The 27,537-nt window shown below is 38.4% G+C and overlaps 5 protein-coding genes across 6 annotated transcripts in view; 3 read left to right on the forward strand and 2 right to left on the reverse strand.

Annotated features, from left to right (window-relative positions):
• The window catches only part of LOC130987205 (uncharacterized), a 698,101-nt gene that overhangs the window by 52,789 nt on the left and 617,775 nt on the right, over nt 1–27,537 (reverse strand). The gene's annotated exons all lie outside the window — the stretch shown is intronic.
• On the forward strand, nt 79–2,735 carry LOC130987216 (DNA-directed RNA polymerases II, IV and V subunit 6A-like). The gene is made up of 6 exons (XM_057910870.1): nt 79–217; nt 360–393; nt 488–663; nt 763–814; nt 2,307–2,374; nt 2,461–2,735. The coding sequence occupies exons 1-6, from the start codon at nt 186–188 to the stop codon at nt 2,528–2,530; spliced, it is 432 nt and encodes a 143-aa protein (XP_057766853.1). The 5' UTR covers nt 79–185; the 3' UTR covers nt 2,531–2,735.
• LOC131026080 (uncharacterized) lies at nt 3,914–4,937 on the forward strand. Its single transcript, XM_057955855.1, has 2 exons — nt 3,914–4,264; nt 4,362–4,937. Exons 1-2 carry the CDS (start codon nt 3,914–3,916, stop codon nt 4,935–4,937), a joined length of 927 nt encoding a protein of 308 aa, XP_057811838.1.
• On the reverse strand, nt 9,018–11,540 carry LOC130987213 (uncharacterized). Its single transcript, XM_057910860.1, has 5 exons — nt 11,466–11,540; nt 9,840–10,047; nt 9,644–9,747; nt 9,375–9,546; nt 9,018–9,271 (listed from the first exon to the last, which is right to left on the reverse strand). Exons 2-5 carry the CDS (start codon nt 10,035–10,037, stop codon nt 9,173–9,175), a joined length of 573 nt encoding a protein of 190 aa, XP_057766843.1. The 5' UTR covers nt 10,038–10,047; nt 11,466–11,540; the 3' UTR covers nt 9,018–9,172.
• LOC130987176 (protein NUCLEAR FUSION DEFECTIVE 4-like) lies at nt 14,286–18,835 on the forward strand. The gene is made up of 3 exons (XM_057910822.1): nt 14,286–14,702; nt 17,313–18,238; nt 18,301–18,835. The coding sequence occupies exons 1-3, from the start codon at nt 14,394–14,396 to the stop codon at nt 18,755–18,757; spliced, it is 1,692 nt and encodes a 563-aa protein (XP_057766805.1). The 5' UTR covers nt 14,286–14,393; the 3' UTR covers nt 18,758–18,835.

Here is a 27,537-nt window from a genome sequence, read left to right on the forward strand (position 1 = left end):
CACAGTGAGGTAGCTTTTCACGGGCCTGGCTCAGTAGCTTGTAGATAGTAGGCCGTGACAGGCCGGCCCATTCAATTACAGTGTGTAAATGAGAAGTCAAATATGCAAATTTCAGCAAAAACAGCGCGGCGAGGGAAGAGGCAGAGAGCAAGCACTAGAGAGAAGAAAGGAAAACCCTCAGCGCCATGGCAGACGAAGATTATGATATGGATGGAGGGTTCGTAACCTTTTTGAATTTTCTCAATTTTCTACTCACCATAAACGAACCAAAACATCTTGTTTCACACGATTAGGGTTTCATGTGGGTTTACAAAAAAAAATATGAAATTAAATAACAGAAACCTTTGATTTTTCAATAGGTACGAGGATGAGCCACCGGAGCCCGAGCTTGATGTGAGTATAGCTTTGTTTTTGTTAAATCACTTTTTTTTGTTTGCATAAATAATACTAATAGTTAATAATTTTGGTTTTATTATGTAATTTGCAGGAAGGGGCAGAGATAGAGGAAGACAACAACGCGGCTGAGGAGATACCGGACGCCGTCGAAGGCGAGGGAGATGAGAAGCAGGAGCAGGAGGCTGTGGAACGCCCTCGGAAAACGTCCAAGTATATGACTAAGTATGAGCGGGCGAGAATTTTGGGCACACGGGCTCTGCAGATTAGGTTTGGGTTTCTACTGTTTTTTGAGGTCTTAGCTTGTACATTCGCTTAATTTTGCTATAATTTTGGTTATTTCTTACATTTGGGTGTGTGTTTTGGCAGCATGAATGCACCTGTGATGGTGGAGTTGGAGGGCGAAACTGATCCACTGGAGGTAAGAAGTTCGATTATGTATATGACATGTAGAAAACTATTTTTTTGGTTAAACTATTCTCATCACTGATCTCGAATGCGTAAATTGTTGAAGTTTTTGAGTTGTGGTTGAGTTGAAAGTAAAAGTTCTATATCATTGAGTGGCCTTATTTGATCTAACTTGTTGGAAAATTCGGATTTGAAAGGATGGAATTGTTTGGAGGCTGATGGATAGATTGATTTATTATGATTAGAGTTAAATCTTGATAAACAGGACAACTAGATTATGATATAGATAAATGTAACCATAATTCAAGAAGTGAGTAGGAGTTGGATTTTTTCACAAATAATTAGAGTTTTAGGGAAGATGTAGGAGAAGTAGTGTTTTTTAAGATGAAAAGAAATTTTGCAGAGGTGAAATTCTCATCCGGCATATATGAAGACAATTGAAGTCCAATTAATAGGTTATGTGCTTACCATTTTTAGAAAGAGAAGGACAGTGCCTTCTCTTGTTCTACTTGAACTTTCCATATTTCTGGAGTGTTGTGTTGTAATATGGCCTTTCTTAAGGCAAGTTCCTAATGCTTTTTTCTTTGTACTGTTATATTCTGGACCTGGTTCTTGAGTTTGTGCTCAAATTAATTATGTTAGCGATCTGTTGTGTATGATAATCCTGTCAGATAAAAAGTTGGGATAGAGTTATTCCTGATAGGTAGTGTATCATATGGTGATGTTAACAGTATGAAGTGTTTAAGTTGATGGAATTGCAGTTGCTGAAATGGATCTGGATTTCTCAATAAATGCTGTGATTGAGTTCAAAAACTTTGATTGCTGAACAAAGTTCAAGCTTTTGCAACCACATGTTTCATATTATTGGAATTTCTTATTTAATGATTTGATTCTGTTGTTTATTTGGGCTGTACTAAGGCAGTTGGAGGTTTGATCTATTGATTGGGTCATTGACACTCATAAACTAGTTTCAATCTCTCATCTTAGTTCCTCTATTATTGTCTCAGTTTGATGATATAATACATAATGCATAAGAAACCTAAAAGCTTGAATTTTATGACTGTCTAGTGGCAATGCTGGTACTTGGTAGTGTGTTTTTCAATCTTTGTACTTGAAGCACGATTGACCTATATTCGGAGAGCATCACAATGTTTTAATAAAATTGTTCGGATGTTTTGTTTGCTTAGATATGCTCTTGACTTTGTGATACAAAATCCTGAAGCTGCACAGGATGTATTTCAATTTTAACACATAGATATTCATCATAATAGCTCACTGGGATTTGTATTAAATGTTACTCCGTATTATAGGATGCATATCAAATTTATCACACATAATTGTTAAAAGCAAAAACCTTGCTTTGTCATAATTGTAATAATAATACTAGCTCACTGCGTTTTGTATTATTTGTCATGATAGTCTGTATGTGCATATTTCTCCTTTTTAAAGCAGCGGACATTGTTAATTTGGTTTTTAATTATGTCTAATATCCATTCGACATTCAGATTGCAATGAAAGAGCTGCGGGAGCGAAAAATACCTTTCACAATCCGTCGTTACCTCCCTGATGGAAGGCAAGAATTTTTTATTCTGGCAGAATTCATACCATGATTTTCTTATGTTTTAGTTATTGACTGCAATCTTAATGGGATAACTACAGCTACGAAGATTGGGGGGTGGATGAATTGATCGTTGAAGACTCCTGGAAAAGACAAGTTGGAGGCGACTGAGATGTATGGGATCTTTTTTAGAATCGAAGGCAGCTCGAACAAAATATGTAATCGAAACCTAAGTTTAAGCCATGAAGAGATACGGGTGTTTGTGATTTGACTCATCTTTCCGTACTCTACATGATGGTGTAATGTTTTGGGCTTGGCACTGGCCACCTATCTTACTTCGAAATGGTACAAATTAGATCTCTCGATTTCCGTTGCATCTAAAAGAGTGTTTGGCATAAGCTTATAAATTACTCCCTCCGTCCATGAAAGAACTTCTTAGGAGGGAGTGTCACGGGATTTAAGAAAAAATATTGTTGAGTATATTGAGAGTGGATAAAAGGTACTCCCATTAAAGTTGGCTACATTCTTTTCGACACGGAAATTAAGAAAGAGATAGTTAGTGGAGATTAAGGGTGGTCCCTTCAAATTTGATGTACTTTTTGAAACTTAATTAAATTGTTAATTTCAACCAACTTAACAACCATCTTTTTCACTTTTTTATAAATTTAATTTATTTTATTTATTAAATTAAAACCAATATTTTCAGTTTTATTTTATTCACTCATTACATTTAATTAAATTAAACAAAATTATTTTATTTAGTTGTATTCACGTAAAATTTTCAGTTTTATTTTATTCACTCATTTAACTTATTCAATCTACCCATTATATTTAAGGAAATCAATATTTTAAACAAGATTAAACATAAACACTTGCAATCAAATTTATTGAACCAATATCATAATGATTGAAAAAAGCGGCAGTTAGATAAAACAAATTTAATAATGCACACATTTCTCCTAAAAAGGCGGCAGTAAAGAATTTTGTTTTGCCACCAAAAATTTTCGGTGACACTAACACCTGTACATTTTCAAAATGCCCTCCAGAACATCTATAAAAACAAGGGGGTTGATTCATTTTTACACAACACAACCGATTCCAAAAAACCACCAAAAATTCAGAAAAACACATCAAACAATGAGACCTCCTAAGGATCTCTCTAACCAAGATCGAATAAGATTGTGCAATATCTTCTTGCAAACTTGAAGAATGGCAAGCCTCGGTACGGAGCCATGAAGGAGGCGGCATCCCTCTTCAACACATCACAACGTACGATTACTCGTCTTTGGGCGGCTGCAAAAAAGTAAAAGGAGAATGGTCAAGAAATTTATCTAGCCAATGCCAAACCAGGTGCAACAAGAAGAAAAAGAATACAAGTCGACATAGAGCTCATACAAAGTCTAGAGCTACACAAAAGATCAACCATACGATGTCTTGCAGTGGGGATTAATCAAAGCAAATCAACTGTTTGGAGGTGGGTAAACAAAGGGCTGATCAGAGCACATTCTAGTGCTATTAAGCCCGACTTAACAATACCAAACAAGTTATCGCATTATGTCGGCTGTGAAGTTTAAGACTATGGACAACACCATTCATGTGGATGAGAAGTGGTTTTACATCACAAAGGCAGCAAACAGATTTTACCTAACACCGGGAGAGGGAGATCCTCACCGCACGTGCAAGAATAAGGCTTTCATAAAGAAGGTAATGTTTGTGTGTGCAGTTTGTAGGCCGGTGTTTTCGAATTCTGGTGAATGCCTATTTGATGGGAAGATTGGAATCTTCCCACTAATAGAACAACTTCCAGCCAAGAGAAACAACAAGAACAAACCGGCTGGAACTATGGAAACAAAGCCTATACAGTCCGTGACCAAGGAAATCATGAAAGGGTGCTACATAAATCAGGTATGCAAAAATGCAGCTCAAGTATGCAAAGAATGTGGATGTGATATGTATTTTATTTTCAAATAAAATTGAGACTGTTCTTTCATCTTTAATACAGCTTCTACCAGCAATACATCAAGCGTGGCCTGAATTTGGAAGTAAATTGATCTATATTCAGCAAGATAATGCGAAGCCCCATATACTAGACTCAGACCCTGAATTTAGGGCTGCAGCCACAGCTCATGGATTCGACATAAGAATAGTTCAACAACCACCAAACAGTCCGGACACAAATGTGAACGACCTGGGATGGTTTAGAGCTATTCAGAGCATACAAGAAGAGCATGCATGTTACAGTTGTGATGATCTTGTGAAGGCTGTTGAGGCATCATATGCAGCACTATCTCCTCACACACTTAACAAAGTGTTCCTTAGTTTGCAATCATGCATGGTAGAGATAATGAAACAGCGAGGTCATAATGCATACAAAATCCCACACATGAGGAAAGATGCACTAATGAGAGCAGGGGAGTTGCCAAGGGATTTGGAGGTTTCTAAGAATTTGGTGGAAGAGTGCATTACTTACTTGACTGAACATGCACCTATGAATTTGGTGCAACAGATTATGGATAAGTTAGGATATCCCTTTGCACAAGAAGGCCTAATCAATGACTTCCAACAGTTAGAAATTTAGGGCTGCTAGGTCTCTTTTTTTTGAAAAAACAAGGGTATGTTTTTTGTAAAGCAATGGGCTGTTTTTTTGTATAGCAAAGGTCTGTTTTTTGTAAAGAAATTCAGTTATGCATTTTGTAAAGGGCTGGACTAAATGAATGAAAGACCAAGCAAATCAGTTATGCATTACTCATGTGTGCAGCCTAGTATGTGATGTTCAAACATAACAGAAGGCACCAGCCGGCCTTAAGGCTTCAAACAACACACATCAAAAAACAAGGCACCAGCCGACCTTTAAGCTTCAGACAACAGACACATCAACACACGAAGGCACCAGCCGACCTTAAAGCTTCAAATAAGGCACAACATCAAAACTGAAGGCACCGGGCTGTACATCACAGCCCGATACATCAACAATAAAGATGGCACCAAGTAGCCTTAAACATAATGAAAACAAAACACCAAAAGCCAATTTCACAAAAATTCTCAGAAACACAATTGAAAATCATTTTTCATCACAGAATTCGATTCAATATTTTCATCATTTCAGCACCATGTACACCAACAACAAACAATGCAACAATTAATCCCCACTCGATCATCATTAAAAATCAGATAAGACACACAAAAAGGAACATCCTCACCGAGTAAGGAAACATTTGCTTCAATGTTTGCCAACGGGTCATTTTCTTCACCGGAGGGGGCTTCGCCAGAGAGGGCTGCATCTCAGTCTCAGGCACTGGCGTCCACCCAGCGGTGTCGACGTCATCATCGAGGGGCACAACATACTCCCTAAGAGACCACGGTGACAGTGTGTCCACCACAACACAGCCATCGGAATCGGGTGTTTCAGGCGGAGACTGATACGGCTCCTGCTTCGCCGGAGACTCAGGGCTCGATTCAAACAATAATTTGCGTCGATTTGAGGGGCATTCGACGCCACCCGGAGAGGCGAAAGGCTCCGGTGACGCCGGAACACCAGTGGACGCAAAGGGATTCCAGGGAGAACGGAGACCACTCAGAGAGGCGAAGGACTCAGGGCTCCATTCAAACACCAATTTGCGTCGATTTGAGTGGCAATCGACGCCAGCCGGAGAGGCGAAAGACTCCGGTGACGCCGAAACACCAATGGACGCAACAAGGTTCCAGGGAGAACGGCGACCAGTCAGAGAGGCGAATGACTCAGGGCTCCATTCCAATTTGCTTCGATTTGAGTGGCAATCGACGCCACCCGGAGAGGCGAAAGGCTCCGGTGACGCCGGAACACCAGTGGACGCAGAGGGGTGCCAGGGGGGACGGCCACCGCTCAGAGATGCCGGATCTGCACTTGAGGAGGGTTTTTTCTTCATCGCGGCACCAAATCGGAACAGCCCAGAGGCGACGAGCTCTGGGCGAGGAGAACACAATGATGGGCTCGGGAGAGGCGAATCAAGGGTCGAAACCCTATATCCGCTGGTGATTGAACAAGACGACGGGATTTGGGCGAGGCGAAAGCCCTAGATCCGCCGGTGAGAACCCTAGAGCGGCGCGAGGGAGGCGCCGATAGAAACCCTAGAGAGGAGAGAGGGAGGCGCGGTGTGAGAGAGAGAAATATGAGTGAGGATATGATAGGTTAAATGAGTGTAGAAGATAGGTTTAATTAGGTGTAGATTAGTTGACTTAATTATAGAGTTTAATTTGGTGTAATTTTACCCAAAAAGGAAAGTAGCCAACTTTAGTGGGACACCCAAAAAGGACATGTGGCCAACTTTAATGGAACGGAGGGAGTAGTTGAGTGTATTGGGAGTGGTGAAAAGTGAAAAGTAAGTGGTGGGGTATAGTTCAAAAATAGGTAGAAAGTTCTTTTGTGGACGTCTCAAAAAGAAAAGATAGGAAGTTCTTTCATGGACGGAGGGAGTATATTATAAGTTGTTTAGGAGTTTATAAGCTATTGAAATTTATTTGACAAAATAAATTCTTAAATAATTAATAAGTTGTAAAAGTAACATCTTAGAGCATTCATATCGACTGACTTGATAAGATGACTCGAGTCGGCAACTCGATGAGATGAGTTTGAGTCATCCGGGCTTTATTTAGAACATGCGCCGACATTATAAAAAAAATGTTTTAAGTTTGAATTTCAACAGGTATGTCAATCGATTTTTTTTGTCCTTTCTCAACGGCTATTTAAGATGGTCAGGTGTGGTTTTCATTGCATTACTAGTTTCGTTAAGATGCTTATTGTTGTGTGCGAGTTGTAGATTCTTTTGACAAATTTTAAAACAACAGTTGATTATATAGTGAATTTTATGGAGTTTGGTATGTTATAATGTTACTATCACAAGTCTTATTCCCTTATTGGCAGTTTATAATTAACGATTAACAGGCAGGTCTGACTGTTGAAATAGGGGATTGTTCTTGCTGTCAATAAATGTGAATCTCACAGGCATTAGATTTCTGGGGTTTAGGGCAGCTGCTCTTTCTTATGTTAAGTCAATTGTTTTGTGGATACTTGTCATTGTCTCTCCGGTTTTTAATCACATGTAGTAAGAAAATTTATGGCGACGGTATTTGACGTGTTCCGATCAAGTGCCATATCATTAGTACACGTCAGCATTAAAAAATAAAAGAAAAAACACTAAGTACACATAAACTTCAAAAATAAAAGAAAAAACAGCATATACATCACTTAGAAGGTAAAACAACCCTACCTCCGATCGTCCCAGCATCGTGACTCCTCCGGCGCTTCCCCCTCCACCTTCGATTCCTCCCTCCCCCGCCATATCCTCCGTTGATTATCCCAGCAGCGTGACTCCTCCGGCGCTTCCCCCTCTAACTTCGATTCTTCCCTTCCCCGCCATATCCTCCGTCCATTATTCTCTCCTTGATATATGTATTTCACAAGATTGGTATCAAAATATGATTCAAATTTTAGAGTTTTCTCACTGATCTACATCGACTGGGATCATCAACAAAGTTTTAGTTGACTCATCTAATTCTCGCTCTACATTAAGCTTGCGCCAAGTGCCTCCTGACTCTACAAGCAAGCCATGTAATCATACATAGCAATCGCAAGTTAATAATGTTGGATTAAGATTTGTTTAATTACACCACCAACCAATATTGTAACTGTTTTTTTTATATAATAAACTGAATGTGTCGTCGATAGATGACGATATATTCAAAGAAATCCAACATATGGTGCTAATAATAACGATAGGAAAATAAACGAACTAAAAAATAATTTATTTTGAGATATATACACCACCATCAGAATTTCACGGAACAATACTCAATAGAAATGCATCTACAGATAACCATCACCACTCTGACGTTCTTCATATATATCACATAAGCCCCCTGTTCCCTAGACCAAGTGAATTTGATGGTTTTTGTCCCCTACATGAATAACCTGTTGTTTTACCATCTAAGTGACGTGTTCTCAGTTGTTAATTTTCTTTTATTTTTAAAGTTTATGTGTATTTAGTGTTTTTTCTTTTCTTTTTTTTAATGCTGATGTGTACTAATGACATGGCACTTGACCGGAACACGTCAAATACTGGTAGCTGGAAAATTTTTGCGGGTGATAAATAAGAAAAAAATGAAACGATGGGTATTGTTTTGTAATTATGTTTAGGGTGAGATAGATATTTTTGAGAAAACGCTCAAACGAGTATATATATATATAAGAATATTAGCTAAAACTAGGAACATCTAATCTATGTGAGATAATAACATTCTAACACTCCCCTTCAAACAAGAGCATAAATAGTCAACACCGTACAACCGGGTTGATCCTTACCCAAAATAGTGTTATTTATATGGTTTGGGTCAGGATATGGGTTCAAATCAAAGTATGAATCAAAGTTTAAGTGAAGGTACAACCCAGTTGTACGGTACACCCGAGTGTGCCCAAGACTACCTCAATAGTTAATCATGCGGAGCTTGTTACAAAGATAGTCAATCTAACCCCATTAAGAGCCTTCATAAAGATATCTCCTTGGTTTTCAGTTCTCATATTAATATATCCAGTAAAAATAAAGTTCTCATAAGCTCAAATTTGTATATATACAGAGAAACAAAAAACAAGACCTCAAAGAACACAAGCCCTCGAGGTCGCCTCATTAAATTAAAAAAAATATACACCTGAGTAGAATAAAGAGTACCCCGTCTGTACAACTTTACATATATATACAAAATGAATTGTTGTATGATTACATCAATGAATCTCCTTAATAAATATTTTTGTATGCTATATAATGCTGATATTCGGATAATTCATGCTATATAAGCAATGTTATTATCTCTCGCGATTTTCTTGAGCAGATTCTCCTTGGCTTCCATGGTTGGTGGCAGTGAAGATAATTTATGCACCATCTGAAAAAAAAAAAAAAAAAAAATACGACCATACGCATGAGTATTTAGTTTTAAGAGGTATATATTTAAACATGTGAAATATATTAATGTTGAAATTACATACCTTAGGATGCACCCCACAGTTATTTCTTATTTCAATCGCACTATATGCAAAATCTTTTCCATATTTGGATGTGAGCATTTGACGAATCTTTTCCAACTCTGGAAACTGTCCACATCTTGAAGCAGCAAATATCAAGCTCGAAACCATCTCCTTCAGCTCATTAGGGCACTCCCTGCAGCAAATATATTATTGAAAAAAAACAAAAAACAAAAAAAAAACAAAAAGAGGAGGATATCAAAAGATTGAGTCATTATTCAAATGTTTCTTACTTGCTGTCTGTGATCATCTCTGTTTTCTCAGCCAGGAGACGGCAGTAAACCTCGATCATAGCATACGCGTCCAATGTTTTTTGCTCCGTGATGGCTAACTCGGCCTGATGTTAAGGAAACTAGCTAGGTTAAACACGAGCTTTAAAAAAAAAAAAAAAAAGGAGTTCGAATATTTTACCCGCCAAAATTGACTTACCTTGATGAGGGCTAGTTCTCGTCTCGGATGTCCTCCAGGCAATAGCTGGAGGGCATCGGAGCACGCTATGTTCCACTTCGCGGTGTGGATGTTCTTGAGGATCGCGATTCTCGAGATCGCGAGCCTGGCCATCATCGCCAGCTTCGACGATGTTTTTGATGGGCTCCTTCTTAGCAGAGTATTCAGTATCTTTCCCATGTTGTGTGTTCTTCAACATGTCAAGTACCATGAGTTATATAGCAAGTTAGTTATGTGTATATGATATAATATAGAGGGTTATTCCAGTTAGCTAGTCCCATAATTTGTATAGAATTTCTTTAGATTTTATTACACCTTTTTTTAACAAATTGACAGCACATGATTTTCTTGATTCGAGATAGAAAAGCTGGTTTTTGGTATCTTCGAGGTTGGGATTCGTCCAGAAATTGTAAATAACGTGGGACAATACTTGTTCTTGGCAATTAATTTTCATCTTCTATATTAGCTATAGGGTTACTTCTCCAATTTGTGCAGGCGATATAAATTTATTCAAATCCTCAAGGGATGCAAAATCTTACTCTATAAACAGTAAAGCCTCAAGTTTCAACCATCATTCTTTCTCTTTCATGTAAAAAAAAAAAGAAGACTGATTTATTTAATTAATTCTCCTATGTTGCAATATTATTTTACAAAATATGAAAATTCGTGCCCTAGACCATTATTCTAAGGGTAAATATCATGAAAACTCCTAAATTATACCCGTTTTTTTATATCAAAAATACCTTGAAACTTTTGAAATGTTATATAAAACTATCAATTTTTTATCAAATATATACTACGTTTATTTTCCGGTCACCAGAAACGTGATGCGGCTTGCCGGATGTCATAATGTAATTTATATTCTATTTTTTTTAAATGACATGACAAAAACGACTTCGTTTCGTACTATATCATTTTTTAAAAATCCACTATGGAATTTAAAATTCACTTCTATCGTATTTGAAATTCACGCTAATACGTTAAAAGTTATTCTTCTATCGTGTTTATTCCTAATTCTAGGTTATTAGCGTGAATTTCAAACACAGTGAATTTTAAATTTTAGAATGTTTTTTTTTTAAATGATATGGTATGAAACGACGTCGTTTTTGCCATTGCATTTAAAAAAATTGAATATAAATTACATTGTGGCATCCGGCGAGCCACATCACGTTTCTGGTGACCGAAAAATAGATGTGGGATATATTTAATAAAAATCTAATAGTTTGAGGGTTTAGAGAATATTTTGAAAGTTTCATGATATTTTTGATAAAGCAGGTATATTTCAGGAGTTTTCATGATATTTACCCATATTCTAACTGCAATTAAATTAAAGTGTAAATCGATCGTACTTTGATGTAACCCTAATTGATCTAATCGTATTTGATAAAATAACAAGTTAATTTGACGATGGCATGAATTCGAATCTGATCAAATTTTTGGCCTCAGATGTTAAGCATGCTACCGTTAATTAGACTAATAGACGCACACATCAAACTCGTTTTTCTTAATCAAGGAATACGGTGATGTTAGTTGATTCTTCTACTTAATTTGCCATCTAAAATAGTAATTCAAGGGAAGAATAAAAATTAACAGTAAATGATTTCTTACCTTTTCTTGATTAATTATCTTGATACTTGATGAAAAGCTTGTATTTAGCTAGCAGTTGAATTCCCGCGATTAATGTTTGATATCATGTGGATGTAACCCATAATATATATAGCTAGAAGTCGCAGTTTCCTGATCTACTTGTAATTTCATAGAAAAAGATATCTGACGTGTATCTTTTCTTTTCTTTTTGAACTAGAATTAGTATCTAAGTATAATTTCTTTTTCAAAGTTAATTTAATAGCATATAAATTATTGAACTTTCAACAAATTTTCATTTTGCACATGAACTTTAAAAACTTTATTAAAATTACTTAAATATTAATTTCTTCTCATTTTGCATATTTGCCCATTTTACGACCAAACTTCGGGCCCGAAATGACGTCGTTTCCTTCAAACAATACATTACAACGTCTGTTTTATTTTTTCCACACGATCATATTTATGTTACACATGCATATTCATATCAAACGAGTATATCTATGCCATATCACCACGATGAAAAATGGGTAGATATGCAAAATGAGAAATCAATAGTTGAGTAATTTTAATCAAGATTTTAAAGTTCATGTGCAAAATGAGAATTTGTTGAAAGTTCGGTAATTTATATGCAATTTTTTAAGGTATCTAAATAGTATAATTAAATTAGTTACTCGCATGCGGGACCTCTGCACGACACAAATGTGAGAAAATAATCGCACGCAAGCAGGACCACTATTCACACAAAGATAAGAACACTACCAACACAAAAATAAAAAAACTACATTGCAGACAGGCGAGATTGAATCCAAACACCTCTCACAAATAAGGTCGAATTCCAATTCGCTTTTATTCTTCGTTTAATTTATGCGACCAACTGTAACCAAATTGCTATAAGCTTGAAGTTTTTAGTTTTCTTTAATACTAGTACTCCCTCCGTCCCATTAAAAGCGGCCACATTCTTTTCGACACGGAGATTAAGAAATTAATTATTATAATTTAATTGTGTGTGGTCCGCCAAAATTAGTGAGTAATTAAGACTTCCTCCAACCTATCTTCTTCAACACATTTTCTTCTCACTTCTCACTGAGCGATTCAGACGGCACGACGTTGGATTTTCAGTGTTCGAGGGCGGCGGTGGATTCAGACGGGGAAGAAGAAGACTGGCGCGACTCGTCGGATTTTCAGTGTTTGAGGCAGCGGCGCAACTACCTCTGTTGGCGTGAAACAGAGGAAGGAAGGAGCGAGAGGGAAAGATGCCAAGCGGAGCAACGCCGGAGCCCTAGGCCACCCAAAACCAACCAAACCCCCAAACCACCACCACCACCACTAACCACCCTTAGATCTAGGTGCGCATTGACGCCGCTCCACGCCGCCGACCACCCTCAGATTTGTGTGTGTGCGTGCGCAACGACGTTTTCGGGGTGTGTGTGTGTGTGCGCACAACGAGAGAGAGAGGGAGAGAACAGAGGCGAGTAAGAAGGGCAGAGTGGCGGTGCTGGTGTCGTCCGTCAGAGGTTAGGGGCCGGGGCGACGGCTGACGTTGCTGTCGTCCGCCGGAGAAAAAGAGAGCAGGGGAGGCTTTTGGGGTGTGTGCGCGTGTGTTTGTGTGTGTTATTTAAAGAGGGAAGGTTTAATTAGAAATTTTAATTAAATTAACTAATTAGACTTAATTAAATAAGAAATATTTTCATTTTCAGAAAGTGATCACTTTTAGTGGGACAAACTAAAATGGAAAGGTGACCACTTTTATTGGGACGGATGGAGTAAAATTTTACATTTTTTAGAAACTACGCTTTATAAAAATCAATTGAAATCGGATATGACTATGATTTTTAATTACAATGTCATAGTAACATTTATCTTAGAAAAAAGAGAAAAAACTTCAAATTTTAAGAACTATAATTAGTAAAGTTAATTATATTCATATCAATAATCCAATTCACATATGTATCAATAGCCAATTCAAACAAGGGCAGACAGGGGGAGAGGGGCTAGGGCCTAGGGATGCTGAAGCCCCTTCTAATTTTTGAGTTTTTGTAATAATAATAAATAAATAAATATGAGAGACAACATAATATATTATTTTAATATTTACAGCATTTAAATTAACTATTTAACATCTTACGATGATTTGTTATATTAGTTTATTAAATTTATGTTATTTTTATTTCCTTTCAATTTACCTCCAATTTTTCTCTCTCCTCGTAATTTTCCCTCCAAATTTTCTATCTTCTTTTCCTTTTTCCCATTTTAATTATTTTTGAAAAATCATTAATTTCGATTCATGAAAAAAATATTCAATATGAATATTAAATTAAAGATTATGAAAAGATCTTTAATTTGATGTAAAAATTAAAAAAAATAAATTCAAAATAAATAAGTTATGATCGTTTAAAGTGTCAAAATCAATTTTTGTTCGCTCTCATTTTTCTCACTCTAATGTTGAACACCGTACTATTTTTTCATTTCGTTTCCGTTTATTGGTTAAAAAAAATACGCAGATGTCATTTTTTTCACTTCAAAAAAATTTACATGATTATTTAATTATTATTATTTTAAATTTAAATATTTTAATAGTATTAAAGTAGTGTTAATGCAGTTAAGGAGAAGAAAATTTGTATTAAATTTTAATATGAATTTGTAAATAAAAAGTTAGTCATGTATCTTAATATTAAAATCAAAATATTATATAGATTTATTTAATTATGTGTACTAATTATTTATTTATTTATTTATTTATTTATATAAACATATTTGTTGTTATATTTTATTTTTTATATTATTCATATTTTCCATATTTTTTAATTAATTTTGGGCAATTTAAGTATTGAACTTTTAATAATAATAATAATACTAATAATAATAATAATTCGCAAGCGTATATAATAAAACCCTTTCTTCACCAAACGCAATTTCAACTGAATTCCGCGAATTTCTCCGGCGACCACCATGGCTGGGGAATCGAGGAAATGGATGATTCTGGTGGCAACGATTTGGATTCAGGCGTTCACGGGGACGAATTTCGACTTCTCGGCGTACTCGTCGGAGTTGAAGACGGTTTTGGGGGTGTCGCAGGTGCAGCTCAACTACCTCGCCACCGCGTCGGACCTCGGGAAGGCGGTGGGGTGGTCGTCGGGTGTGGCGCTGATGTGGATGCCGCTGTGGGCGGTGATGTTCGCGGCGGCGGCGATGGGGTTCGTCGGCTACGGCACGCAGTGGCTCGTCATTAGCAACGTGATCACGCTGCCGTATTTCGTGGTTAGTTAATCTCGCCCAATCAATTAGGTTCCACTAAAATTAAAATTAGAATGAAAATATTGTTGGTTGATAATTTGGGAGTGATGACATAATTTTGCAATTATAATGTCATAGAAATTATGTGGTTGCTACTGACAATTTGGAGAGATTGAATATTTGCGATACAGATATTCTCCGTGGTCAGGTATATACTTCCTCCGTCCCATGAAGTATGACTTAGTTCTTTTGGGCACGAGAATTAAGAAATTGATATTTTTTATGTTAAGTATGGTAGGTGAAAGGGCACGAGAATTAAGAAATTGATATTTTGTATGTTAAGTATGGTAGGTGAAAAAGTGAAAAGGTAAATAAAAGGTAAATTTTATACTCCCTCCATCCACGAAATGAGTATCCATTTGTGGACGGCACGAGTTTTAAGAAATGTATGGAGTGTAGTGTGAATAGTTTTAGGGTCCCACTTTTTGAGTGTATTAATTAAAGAGGTGTATGGGGTACACTTGTCAAAAAGGGAAATGAGTACTCATTTCGTGGACGGACGAAAAAGAAAATATGAGTATTCATTTCGTGGACGGAGGGAGTACCATTTTTAGAAATAAATCAAGTTTCGTGGGACAATCTAAAAAAAAGTGGGTCATGCTTGGTGGGACGGATGGGGTATTTTTGAAGAGTTTTTAAAGGCTTAGGTAATCTTTGTGAGCTGTGACAAGTACATGAAGGAATGGTCAGTGATAAATCAATTTTTTTTTGTCACACAATAAATCACTTGGAAAGTTCTTATTGAGAGACGTTCTTAATGGACTTTCGCAGCTGATTAAGTCAGAGATTTGTGCATCTACAAAAACGAAAATTGATATATTTAAAATATATATATATATATATATATATATATATATATATATATATAGGAAGAGGTTCTAATAAAAACCTCTGTTAAAATGAGAACTATGAACCTAATCTTGACCTTTTAAATATTAGATCTAATGGTTAAGATTTAGTCAACAAAAGAAACTGTGCATCTATTATATTCTACTGTGCACTTAAAAAATATGCAATTTATGCAATTGAAACCAATAATGCAAAATACTCAAGCAAATCTAAATTGTGCATCTATGCAATTGAAACTGTGCATCTATGCAATCGAAATTGTGCATCTGTAGTTTAATCTCAGCCCTCTATTTTATTTAAATCAATGGCTTTAAATTGGTTCCTAGTTTTCATCTTAAGAGGGGTTTTTATATTAACCCTACCCTATATATATTTTTGTGCTCATGGGAGATAGTATTATTTTAGAGAACTCATGGGAGAAAATTGATGTATTATTACTAAGGAAATATATTTGTATTGCTATGTTTTGAACACGTCAAAAAAATTAGTATATGGTGAGAAAAAGGGTAAGTCGCTGTCTATTTTAGTAGTAATATAATTATTAAAGTCAATTGTGGTGACCTTTAATTTCTCTAGAGTCTCTTTTCTAACGAATGAACGGTGAGAGTCTTATTTTTAGAGAATGACGTTAAGGGTCAATCCTCAAATTCTTTTTCTCCAACTCTAGGCCAAATTGCAAACAAGAATGAAGAAATCCCCACACACGACTTCAATATCTTCGTTTTCTTGGTATTTTTTTTATAAATAATTTATGATTTCTGGACGAAGAATGGTCCCAAATCCAAACTTTTATGATGGTGCCAAATCCATAGAAAGTGACCCCACCCCCATAGTAAAAAGTTTAATACTACTCCCTCCGTCCGCCAAAATTATGTAAAATTGCTTGGGCACGAGATTTAATAAAATTGGTGATGATTTTGATGTAGTGGAGAAAGGGTCCCACCACTTTATGAGATGTGTGGTTGAGATTGAATTTTGAGTGGGTTTTTTGTAAATAAAGAGTGTTAGTAAGGATAAAATATTAAAGAGGATGGTGGGACCGTTGCCATAAAAGGAAAGTGACATAATCTTGGCGGACGCCAAATATAGTAATTTTTACATAATCTTGGCGGACGGAGGGAGTACTATATTTCTAGCAACATTAAAAGATGCTCGTTTCTTTGGTAGTGTCTGTTTTTCTAAAATTATGAAATAGGAGTTACTTCATATATTTGTGACAACCATAATTTACAGCCAAAATGGCTTCATAGGAATCACAGCATGTTATGACTGATTCTTGAATAACATGATTCGTGGATTGCATTTTTCATTTATAATATTAAAACTTATACATATTGTGGAGATTTGTGTGTGTTTTCTTTCCTAAACCTAGTGCTAAGCTTTTGATTGAATAAACTTAGCCATTTTCCCAAGTACTTTGGTTGCATTATTTCTTTGGCCTAATTACTTTAATAGATGAATATTCATCAAGACTCCTAGTATATTAATAATTAAACAAACAATTTGAGAAGAAGTGAAGACAAGTTCCAAGAATTCCATTCATATATAACCTTAAATAGGAAAGCATCAAATGCACTGATGAAAAAATATGCTTGCAGTATTCATCAAGACTCCATGTATCTCTATTGTAGCATCATTAAATTGCAGTGGCAATGCATGCTTCTCTGTGTGTGTGATGTTTAGTAAATATTACAGACTTGATCAAATATCTAATTTCTGCTGCAGGTATTTTTACTCTGCTTGTTAGCTGGTTGCAGCATCTGCTGGTTCAACACAGTCTGCTTTGTTCTCTGCATAAAGAATTTCCCCTCTTCTATTCCTCTGGCCCTCTCTCTCACCGTAAGCTTCAATGGCGTAAGCGCAGCTCTATATAACCTCGCGGTGAAGTCACTCAACCCTTCCTCATCCGCCGTTTATCTTCTCCTCAACGCCTTGATCCCCCTCTTCACATCCCTCGTGGCTCTAATTCCCATCCTCCGCCAACCCTCCCTAGATTTGCTGGATCCCAATGTTGTCAAACGCGACCACTTCACATTCCTCAAGCTAAACGTGCTAGCTTTCATCACTGGCCTATATCTCCTCTTCCTCCACCCATCAGACTCGTTCACAGCTCGTCTCCTCTGGTATGGCGCCATCTTTCTTCTGATCCTCCCTTTAGGGATCCCCGGCATTTTGTACGCCAGAGAGTGGTTCCACACCAGAGTCTACACTAGCTTCCAGCTCGATGGTTCAGGGTTCATTCTTGTCGATGTTGATGATCTCGAGCTGCATAAACAGCTCCTTAGTCGCCCTAGCAGCGTGGAAAATGGACTGACCTACTCTGGTGATGCCGGTGCATCAGCTAATGGCATGTCTAGGCAGAATATCAGTGCTGAAGAAGGTTGTTCGTGTAACACGGTCATCACGAAGGACCAGCTGGTAATGCTCGGACAAGAACACAGAGCAGGAGAGCTCATTCGTAGGGTCGACTTCTGGCTATACTTTGTTGCTTATTTCTGTGGGGGAACTGTAGGTCTTGTGTATAGCAACAATCTTGGGCAGATTGCTCAGTCGCTTGGGCATAGTTCAGTCACCTCGGAGCTGATCACCATATATTCGTCTTTCTCCTTCTTCGGCCGCCTCCTCTCAGCCGCGCCAGACTTCATTCGAAGGTACTGAACTGAACTTCCATTTGTAGATGATGTTGCAGACTAAAATTTCCTATGTTTTTCAGGAAGGTCTACTTTGCGAGAACTGGGTGGCTGGCCATAGCTCTCGTCCCCACGCCCATCGCGTTCCTTCTCCTGGGTGCGTTGGGAGGGAACGCCTTTGTGATCCAAGCAGGAACAGCGCTGATCGGGCTGAGCTCGGGTTTCATATTCGCGGCTGCAGTGTCGATAACATCGGAGCTGTTCGGGCCGAATGGGGTGGGTATGAACCACAACATTCTCATCACCAACATACCCATGGGATCCCTCGTCTACGGGTTCCTGGCGGCGACGGTGTACGACTCGAACGCAAGGCCGGGGGCAGGGCTTGTGTGCATGGGGAGAGACTGCTATTTCTTGACATTTGTGGGGTGGGGTTGCATTTCTCTTGTGGGATTAGCCTCTAGTCTCATTTTGTTCTTGAGAACTAGGCCTGCTTATCGCAGATTCGAGCGCAGTAGAATATCCACCATCTTGTCTTAGTGTCAGGATCACACTTAAAGTTACTTTAATTCCTCAATATTTCATACAAACTAGCTAGTTTACCAAACTTTCTCTCTCTTTCTCGTTAGCAAATAGCAAGTAAAAAACAAACTTTTTTTTTTTGATAAATTACATAAATAAATAAAGAAAAATTAAAGATCGCGAGATAGAAGATTTGAACCCAAACTTTAGATCTGAGGTATTGGATATTAACCTCCAACCGCTAAACTAACATACCAACACAACGAAAAAAAAAATGAACTTCTCGTTATGAATTTAAGGGATAATAGTAGATTCTCCAACATAAATTTACAATGTTTTTTAGTTTCTTTTGGCATGGGGGTTGCCGGATTTTCTTGGGGGCGATGGTTAGGCCTGAGCTCCCGAAAAATTTCCACTCCCCTATCGACTTTCTTTTTTTGTTTCCTGTTAGAGGAGCATTTTTTTTTCCTTCTTAAGGGTTTTCCCATTAGGTTTATCTTACGAAGATTTTAATGAGGCTCGACCCTTAGTTTGTTTCTCTGTGCTTTCAAGGGTTTAGGTTTTTCTTTCTTTTTATAATAGCTTTATTATATATAATTTACACTTTTTTAGTGGTATTATACAAAACTACCCACTTTTCTAAACCTATCTACAAAATATATTCACTTTTTAAAAATCATACGTACACTTTATATCCATTTGTACTCTATAGTACTCCCTCCGTCCCAATAATGAAGACACACTTTCCTTTTCGGGCTGTCCCAATAATGAAGACACATTTCTATATATGGAAATAATTAGGGGTCAATTATAACTAATTAATTGAACCTTAATTATGGTACAAATTAATACAAAATCCTAATTTACTCATTTCAGTTCACATCTTCACTCCTTAACCCGCCGCTCATCTTCTCCCCTTCTCGGCGGAGTCGCCGCCGGCGAGCCACGACCACCGCCGAACACCCTCTCACCCCTCTATCTAGAGTCACCGCCGTCCTCATCTCCTCGTCCCTCTGCCACCCTCTCCATCTCCAGACCTCCTTGTCCCTCTGTCGCCATCTTCATCTCCAGATCTCATCGTCCCTCTGCCGCGTTCTTCCTCTGAATCGTCGCCGCCTTCCTCTCCTCGTCCCTCTGCCGCCATCTTCATCCCCAGATCTCATCAAGCCCTAGCCCCTCCCTCTTTCTCTCCGCTTCTCCCTCAAACGGCGCCCCTTCCCACGCCCTTCCTCTGCCAGATCCGCCACCACCGCCCTTCCTCTCATTCTCCCAAAAACCCAGATCCGCCAAACCACCACCCTCAATTTATAGGTTCGATTTGAGAGAGGAAGATAGTGGTGGATCTGGTTCTGGAGAGGCGGAGGCATCGCTCGAGATACGTCGGGTCTGAAACCGCCGCACATCTCCCTCTCTTCTCCTTCTCCGGCCGCCGCAGCGGTGAGGCCACCACCGTCCTTCTAGATTCGATTTCTAGATTTGATTTCTGGTTGTGTTGTTTCGATTTTCATAATTCGATTTTTTGTGTTGTTTTGATTTTTGGATTTGATTTTCATGGTTTTGATTTTGATTTTGCTGTTTTGGTGGTGTTGTCGGAGGTGGTCAGCGGTGGTGGTGGTCGACGGTGTAGTGGTGGGCGGCGGTGTAGTGGTGGCCGGCGGCAGTAGACATTTAAATAAAATTAAAAGAAATCAGTAACCAATTACTAATCAAATACACTAATAAAGTTGGGCACTCTACTTTATTCCCTAATCTACCCCACCTTAACCTCCGTGCCCAAATGAAGTGTGTCTTCATTATTGGGACGGAGGGAGTATTATTTTTTGAAGCATGCATGTTCTGAAAAGTACACTTTGTGTAAGAGCTCTTTTGACTGAATTTATTTCCTCTACGTACCTACCGGTCATTGAAGCCATAAAAATGAGAATACATAATTATTGTTGTACTTTAAAAACTAAACTATCAGTTCAAAATACCATCATGTATTTCTCCAACCTAAATCCCTCTACATAATTATTTAGTGTTCTCTCTCGTCGTCTCCGTCCGTCTCCGTCTCTATTGAATCAGCCTCTCTCTCGCTGTCTTCGTCTTCCTTTCAGCGTTCTCCATCTTCCTCTTGGCTCTCTACCGGCAAGTCTCTCTGTCTCTCTCTCGGCTTTCTACCAGCGAGTTTCGCTTAAAATATCACTCAAGCACCAACATCGGTCTCTCTACCGGACCAAACTATCTCTATCAACGAACTCAGGCTCTCTCTGTGTAGCTCTCACCTGAAATCTCGCTCAGCCTCTCTCTCAGCCATTTCCACTATGGATGCACCGCAAGAGGTGTATGATTATTACTTACCAGATTTTAGGAATTTTCTTACCAAATCTCACACAAAAAAGAGAATACAGCCGGAAATAATTCGAATACCGTTGTCAAAAAATGAGAATACCGTCGTGGTGTTTGATTATACCGTTAGAATAGTTCAGAATATCGATCGACGGTATTCGCATTATTCTCGGCAGTATTCTCATTTTTCCCGGTGGTATTCCCATCATTTACAGGCTGTATTCACATTTTTTTCCGTCGGTATTCTCATTTTTTCCAGCGGTATTCGCACATTTCCGACGGTATTCGTGTGATATTAGTATTGCTTGTTTTATGTCAAAAAATTGTTGGTGTTTATAAATAACCAAATAATTGTTGTTGTTTATTACCGGCGGTATTCACGTGATATTAGTATTTGTGTAATTAATAACCAAATAATTTTTGTTTTGTGTCAAAAAAATATAAAAAATTCGTGTGATATTAGTACTGTTTTTTAACAATATGTGAATTGCTTATTTTCTGATATATTATAGTTTGTTCTAGATTTTTTTCATGATGGTGCTGCATTTAAGTGTGTCAATTGCTTAATCGTTGTAATATTATTGTTTCTTGTAGTAATTGGTTATTGCTCTAGTAGGCTTACATATAGTTCGATATTTACTTATATTTAAAAGATTAATGCTTTGAAATGTAATTTTTGCTTTGAAATTAGCTACCGACTTATCATGCTTTTTTATAAGTTGCAAATTGCTTTAATGAATTTTTTGGTTATACTAGCAATTTGCTTATAACTTGCTTATAATATACTTGGAATCTGAAATATAAGTGTTTCATTTAATATTGGAATTTGCTTATAATGAATTATTTGTTTAATTATAGGAGGATCTTATTTATTTGAGGCGAGTACAATTAATGTCTCTTCACATGTTGGGACATATTACAAGACTAAATATTTGAAATTGGTTAAAGAGGTATTGAAGGGGAAAGGTGGTCAAGCGTTGGGTAGACAAATTTTTGGGTGATTGTTTTGGACACTTATTGGATTGGAATCTAGGGGCTAAGTGTACTATGGCTCTTCACCATGTTGTTTCTCGCCAAATCCAGTCAAATGATAATGGATTGTGGTTTTTTATGAACAAGAGAAGGTTACACTTCTCAAAGAAGGACTATGCTCTTGTTATATGGCTAATTTTCGGGGAACCTGACTTTGATGTGAGGGCAGAGCACGTTCTCCAAAATGTTGAGTGTTTAGAAAATTTTGTTGTAGGCGGATGACTGTTAAGGTGGAGAATGTCATTGACCTTTTTGAGAATTATGATATTAATGATCCTGATGGAAGTTTATACTTACGTGTGGCCCACGTGATAGTACTGTATGACATGCTACTAGGGTACGAGTCTGATAAGACCGTGGCTGACTGGATTTGGGCTTTGGTGGATAATCTTGATGCATTTAACCAATTTCCGTGGGGAGCTTATATGTATCAAATATTATGCCAGTATGCGTATAACTGTACTAAAAAAAGCAGGTATAAATTCTATGGGCCGGAATGGGCATTATATGTATGGTCCTTTGAGATCATACCCGAGTTGGTACGTATTTCGATGACGGCGAATCTATCGAATTTACACCCCTTATTCGAGAAAGAGGTACTTACTTCATTATATCCTTATATTTTATATCATATATAAATATTTATTTTGAATGTTTATTTTTATTTGTTGTAACCGCATCATCTATTGGAGCTCCAGCCCCACGATTATGAGATAACCACCCTTTATTATGCTATGGTAGTCATGCACGTGCCCATTGGTGTTCACTATGAGCGATCGGTGAACCCGTTGAGAGAGGGTAGGCAGTTTCCCCCGCGACCTGCACATGATATACGTGTTGAGGAGCATGAACTGCCGAAGAGACGGTAGGAAAGGACGACGAGGGCGACGACGTCTCGAGATAAGGGAAAGATTAGTCGACCTCCACCTAACTCTTCATCATCTAGTAGTGGTGATCACGCGATCCGAAAATGAGACCGTAACTATATAGAGGGCATCGTCCGTAGGATAGGCGAGGAGCAGGAGATCCGAATGAGAAGGCATAACGAGGATTTGGAGAGTCGAGTGAAGAGGACATTGAAGGGGTTTTGACGATTTGAATGAGTTTTTTAGTGGTAGGGTTGTACACCCTAGGGGTGTATATTATCCTCCCCTCGTCGCAGGCTTGCACCAGAAACCAAAGACTGTGATGATGTCCAACCCGATGATGGTGGTCCACTGGTTGATGATGTGTCACATCATGATGATATACCATAATCGATGGCACATCGACATTATGTACATGAGTATGAAGCACATCTATTTCTCATCAGGATCAGCCACGTTTTTCTCTTCAAAATCCATCTGATTACCATAAGCCATATTCAACAGCTACAAAAACCACTTCCACGATTCATCATTCTCGATCGGACCAATCCTAAAAGCCATCGAAAACACTTGTTCGTTGCCGTCCTTTATGACGTCAACAGACAAAATACCTTTATTGCGGCCTTTCAAGTGTGTGTCATCAACAACAATTATTGGTCTGTGATTGCGGAGAATTTTTCAGTCAATTTATTTGCCGGTAAACTTGACAACATACCAGATCTCGAAGAGTTTAGTGAATGTTCTATCTTCGAAAGCAAAGACGAGCTAAAGATAGTGGTGGGATTGTAGCATTTGGAAAATTGTGCAGAATTTGTCATTCCTCGATCAGACTTCGATAGGATTACGTTAAAATGTAGATATCGGTCTCGATGCCCATTTCTGTTGCGGGCTACTCAATAGGGTGACTTTTGGATGGTTCGAAAGTTTGGGCCTGCACACACATGCACAGAAAACCTCGTAAATATTGGAGTGGAGAAGGTCCCAGCTCGTGTGATCGCAGCATGTCTAGCAAAGAAAATGCGCGAGGATGGGGAAATAGTGAAGCTGAGGTCCATTGTTGTTGATCCGCAGAGAGACTATGGTGTAAAAACTAGTTATAGTGTGGCGATGCGAGCCCGTAATATGGCGGTAGAGATGATATATGACAGACACAAAGAATCTTATGGATTGCTATCAGGCTATCTTCACATGTTGCGGATGTGCAATCCCGGATTGTTGACCGACTTGGAAGTTGATGAGGATGATCAGTTTAAGCATCTGTTGGTAGCACTTGATTCTTGCAGAGCTGCGTGCATTGTGTGCCTGAGTCCATAATTATTGTTGATGACACACACTTGAAGGGCCTCAATAAAGGTATTTTATTTGTTTCCGTCACGAATGGCGACAACGAACAAGTGTTTTCGATGGCTTTTAGGATTGGTCCGATCGAGAATGATGAATCATGGAAGTGGTTTTGTATCGGTTGAAGATGGCTTATGGTAATCAAATGGATTTTGAAGAGAAAAACACGGTTGATCCTAATGAGAAGTAGATGTGTTGCCATACTCATGCACATAATGTCGATGTGCCATCTATTGTGGCACATCATCATGATGTGACACATCATCAGCCACTGGATCACTATCATCAAGTTGGGCATCATCACAGTCTCTGGTGCAGGCGTGCAACGAGGGGCATAAAAATATACACCCCTAGGGTGTACAACCCTACAGCTGAAAAACTCCTTCAAATTGTAAAAAAAACCCCTTCAATGTCCTCTTCACTCGACTTTCCAAATCCTCGTTATGCCTTCTCATTCGGATCTCTTGTTCCTCGCCTATCCTACGGACGATGCCATCTATATAGTCACGGTCTCATTGTCGGATCACGTGATCGCCACTACTAGATGATGAAGAGTTAGGTGGAGGTCGACTATACTTTCCCTTATCTCGAGACGTCGTCGCCCTCGTCGTCCTTTCCTCCCGTCTCTTCGGCAGTTCATGCTCCTCAACACGTATATCATGTCCAGGTCGCGGGAAAAACTGCCTACCCTCCCTCAACGGGTTCACCGGTCGCTCATAGTGAACACCAATGGGCACGTGCATGACTGTCGTAGCATAATAAAGAGTGGTAATCTTATAATTGTAGGGCTGGAGCTCCAATAGATGATGCGGTTACAATAAATAAAAACAAACGTTCAAAATAAATATTTATATATGATAATATGATATAAAATATAATGATATAATGAAGCAAATACCTTTTTCTCGAATAGGGGGCGTAAGTCTGACATATTGGGCCTACTTCGAAACTTCCACCTCAAACAACTAGAGTGCGCACCGTCATCGAAATACGTACCAACTGTATACCCAACTCGGGTATGATCTCAAAGGACCATACATGTAATCCCCATACCAGCCCGTAGAATTTATAACTATTTTTTGTTGTACAGTTATACGCATACTGACATAATATCTGATACGTATAAGCTCCCCACAGAAATTGGTTAAATGCATCAAAATCATCCATCAAATCCCAAACCCAGTCAGCCACGTTCTTATCAGACTTGTACCCTAGTAGGATGTCGTACAGTACTATCTTGTTGGCCATACGTAAGTATAAACTCCCATCAAGATCATTAATTTTATAATTCTCAAAAAGGTCAATGACATTCTCCACCTTAACAGTCCTTCGCCCACAAAAAAAAATTCTAAACACTTCAACATTTTGGAGATCGTGCTCTGCCCTCACATCAAAGTCAGTTTCTCCAAAAATCAGCCTGTAACAAGAGCATAATCCTTCTTTGAGAAGTGTAACCTGCTCTCGTTCATTAAAAACCACATTCCATTATCATTTGACTGGATTTGGCGAGAAACAACATGGTTAAGAGCCATAGTACACTTAGCCCCTAGATTCCAATCCAATAAGTGTCCAAAATAACCGTCCAAAAATCTGTCTACCAAGTCTTGACCACCTTTCCCCTTCAATACCTCGTTAACCAATTTCAAATATTTAGTCTTATAATATGTCCCAACATGTGAAGAGACATTTAGGGTTCGAGACCTGGTCCAGATCCATGGATCCAGACCCTTTTTTTCAGATTTGGACCTTGTAAAATTTGGACCCGACGGATCTGGACCACTCTCTAAATTCTTGGATCCAGATCTGGAGTAGTAGATTTAAAACCCAGATCCGATCCCGATCCGACCCGTGGACCCGGTTATATTTAAATATATAATATTTTTATTTTTTATCCAACCCTAAACCTAAATTCCTAAGTTCAACTTCAACAATTCAATTTTAGAATCCCTACACCCTACATCTGGGCCCAGCCCCCAGCACCGCTCCTCTCCAGATTGGAGTCCTCCCTCAACTATTGACTGAGCCGCTTCTCACCGGTTAGGCCGTCCACCTCCGTCCACCTCCGGTCTCGCCCCCTCCCCCACCCAAAATCCCTCTCGGCCCTCTCCAAATCGGACTTTAGCATCTTCTCTGCGGTCCGGCCGTCCACCTCCGTTGACTGAGCCGCTCCATCTTGGTCCCTCTAACGTAGCGTGAAGCTGTACGATAAGAGCCACAAGACAACGCCGACTACTACGCCGCTCACGTGAACTTCTTCTCCAGCCCACCGCCACTCCTCTCCGGTCCATCGTCGATGCGCCAACTCCGTCCGCTGCTCATCCTCTTCTCAGGTAAACCTTCGAACATGTTTTGTTTACAGAAAATGTGTCTAAAACGAAAAGATTAAAGCTAGCATCATACAATTACTTACTTGTTCAAATAAAATTATATTTGTGACTCTTTTTTCTTTTTGTGTCAGTGCACTGCATTGTAGTATTCTATTTTTCTTTGGCATGAAATATGAATCACCATCTTCAAATGTTGGCAACTTGTACCTGTATTTGTCTTTTGCTGTGTAATTATTGGCTCCGAAATTCGACTAGAATATGTGGTTTATATGTGGCAGTGTATTAGGATTAATATGTGATTTATATGTGGCAGCGCATTGGGATTAATATGTTTTGTGTTCATTTTTATTTTTTATAGAAAATGGAAGAACAATCCATTAATTCAAATAGTGAAGCGGTTCACTCTCAAACACCAAATAATGGGGCAACCGGCGTGGTTGAAGGCTTTGTTGATATTCAACTTGGAGATGACAGTACCACCGAGACTTCGAAAGAAAATAAAGCAAATCCAATGAGTGTTGGTACTAAAACAGCAAGTAAGAAAGTCAATTTTGAAGCTTGGGACCACTTTGATAAGATTGTGGATAATAATGGTGTATAAAGGCGAAGTGCAAATATTGCAAAGTTGTTTTGTCTTACAAAGTTTCCACGAGAACTTCTCATCTTATTAAGCATGCAAGAAAAGTGTGTTCGGGAAAGCACTTGCGAATTGGAGTTGGTCAAACACAATTGAAGGTTAAAACTGAAACTGATGGGTGCACTATCTTGGAATTGAATGAAAAGAAAAAGCCTGCTAACTTTGATCAAGATATTTCAAGAAAGGAGTTAGTTAGTATGATAGTGATACATGAGTATCCTTTATCAATGGTGGACCACATTGGATTTAGAAAGTTTGTGTAGAGTC

This window comes from Salvia miltiorrhiza, chromosome 5 (assembly GCF_028751815.1).
Source record: "Salvia miltiorrhiza cultivar Shanhuang (shh) chromosome 5, IMPLAD_Smil_shh, whole genome shotgun sequence".
Classification (NCBI taxonomy): Eukaryota; Viridiplantae; Streptophyta; class Magnoliopsida; order Lamiales; family Lamiaceae; genus Salvia; species Salvia miltiorrhiza.

Bases quoted from the DNA above. Each gene is read 5' to 3' on its own strand.
- LOC131026080 (XM_057955855.1), top strand. From the start codon at position 3,914: ATGTCGGCTGTGAAGTTTAAGACTATGGACAACACCATTCATGTGGAT. The intron at 4,265-4,361 runs GTATGCAAAAAT...TCTTTAATACAG, and splicing joins AAGGGTGCTACATAAATCAG to CTTCTACCAGCAATACATCA.
- LOC130987216 (XM_057910870.1), top strand. From the start codon at position 186: ATGGCAGACGAAGATTATGATATGGATGGAGG. The intron at 394-487 runs GTGAGTATAGCT...TGTAATTTGCAG, and splicing joins CACCGGAGCCCGAGCTTGAT to GAAGGGGCAGAGATAGAGGA. The intron at 815-2,306 runs GTAAGAAGTTCG...TTCGACATTCAG, and splicing joins GCGAAACTGATCCACTGGAG to ATTGCAATGAAAGAGCTGCG.
- LOC130987213 (XM_057910860.1), bottom strand. From the start codon at position 10,037: ATGGGAAAGATACTGAATACTCTGCTAAGAAGGAGCCCATCAAAAACA. The intron at 9,547-9,643 runs GTAAGAAACATT...TATTTGCTGCAG, and splicing joins GAGATGATCACAGACAGCAA to GGAGTGCCCTAATGAGCTGA. The intron at 9,272-9,374 runs GTATGTAATTTC...TTTTTTTTTCAG, and splicing joins ACTGTGGGGTGCATCCTAAG to ATGGTGCATAAATTATCTTC.
- LOC130987176 (XM_057910822.1), top strand. From the start codon at position 14,394: ATGGCTGGGGAATCGAGGAAATGGATGATTCTGGTGGCAACGATTTGG. The intron at 14,703-17,312 runs GTTAGTTAATCT...TTTCTGCTGCAG, and splicing joins TCACGCTGCCGTATTTCGTG to GTATTTTTACTCTGCTTGTT. The intron at 18,239-18,300 runs GTACTGAACTGA...TATGTTTTTCAG, and splicing joins GCGCCAGACTTCATTCGAAG to GAAGGTCTACTTTGCGAGAA.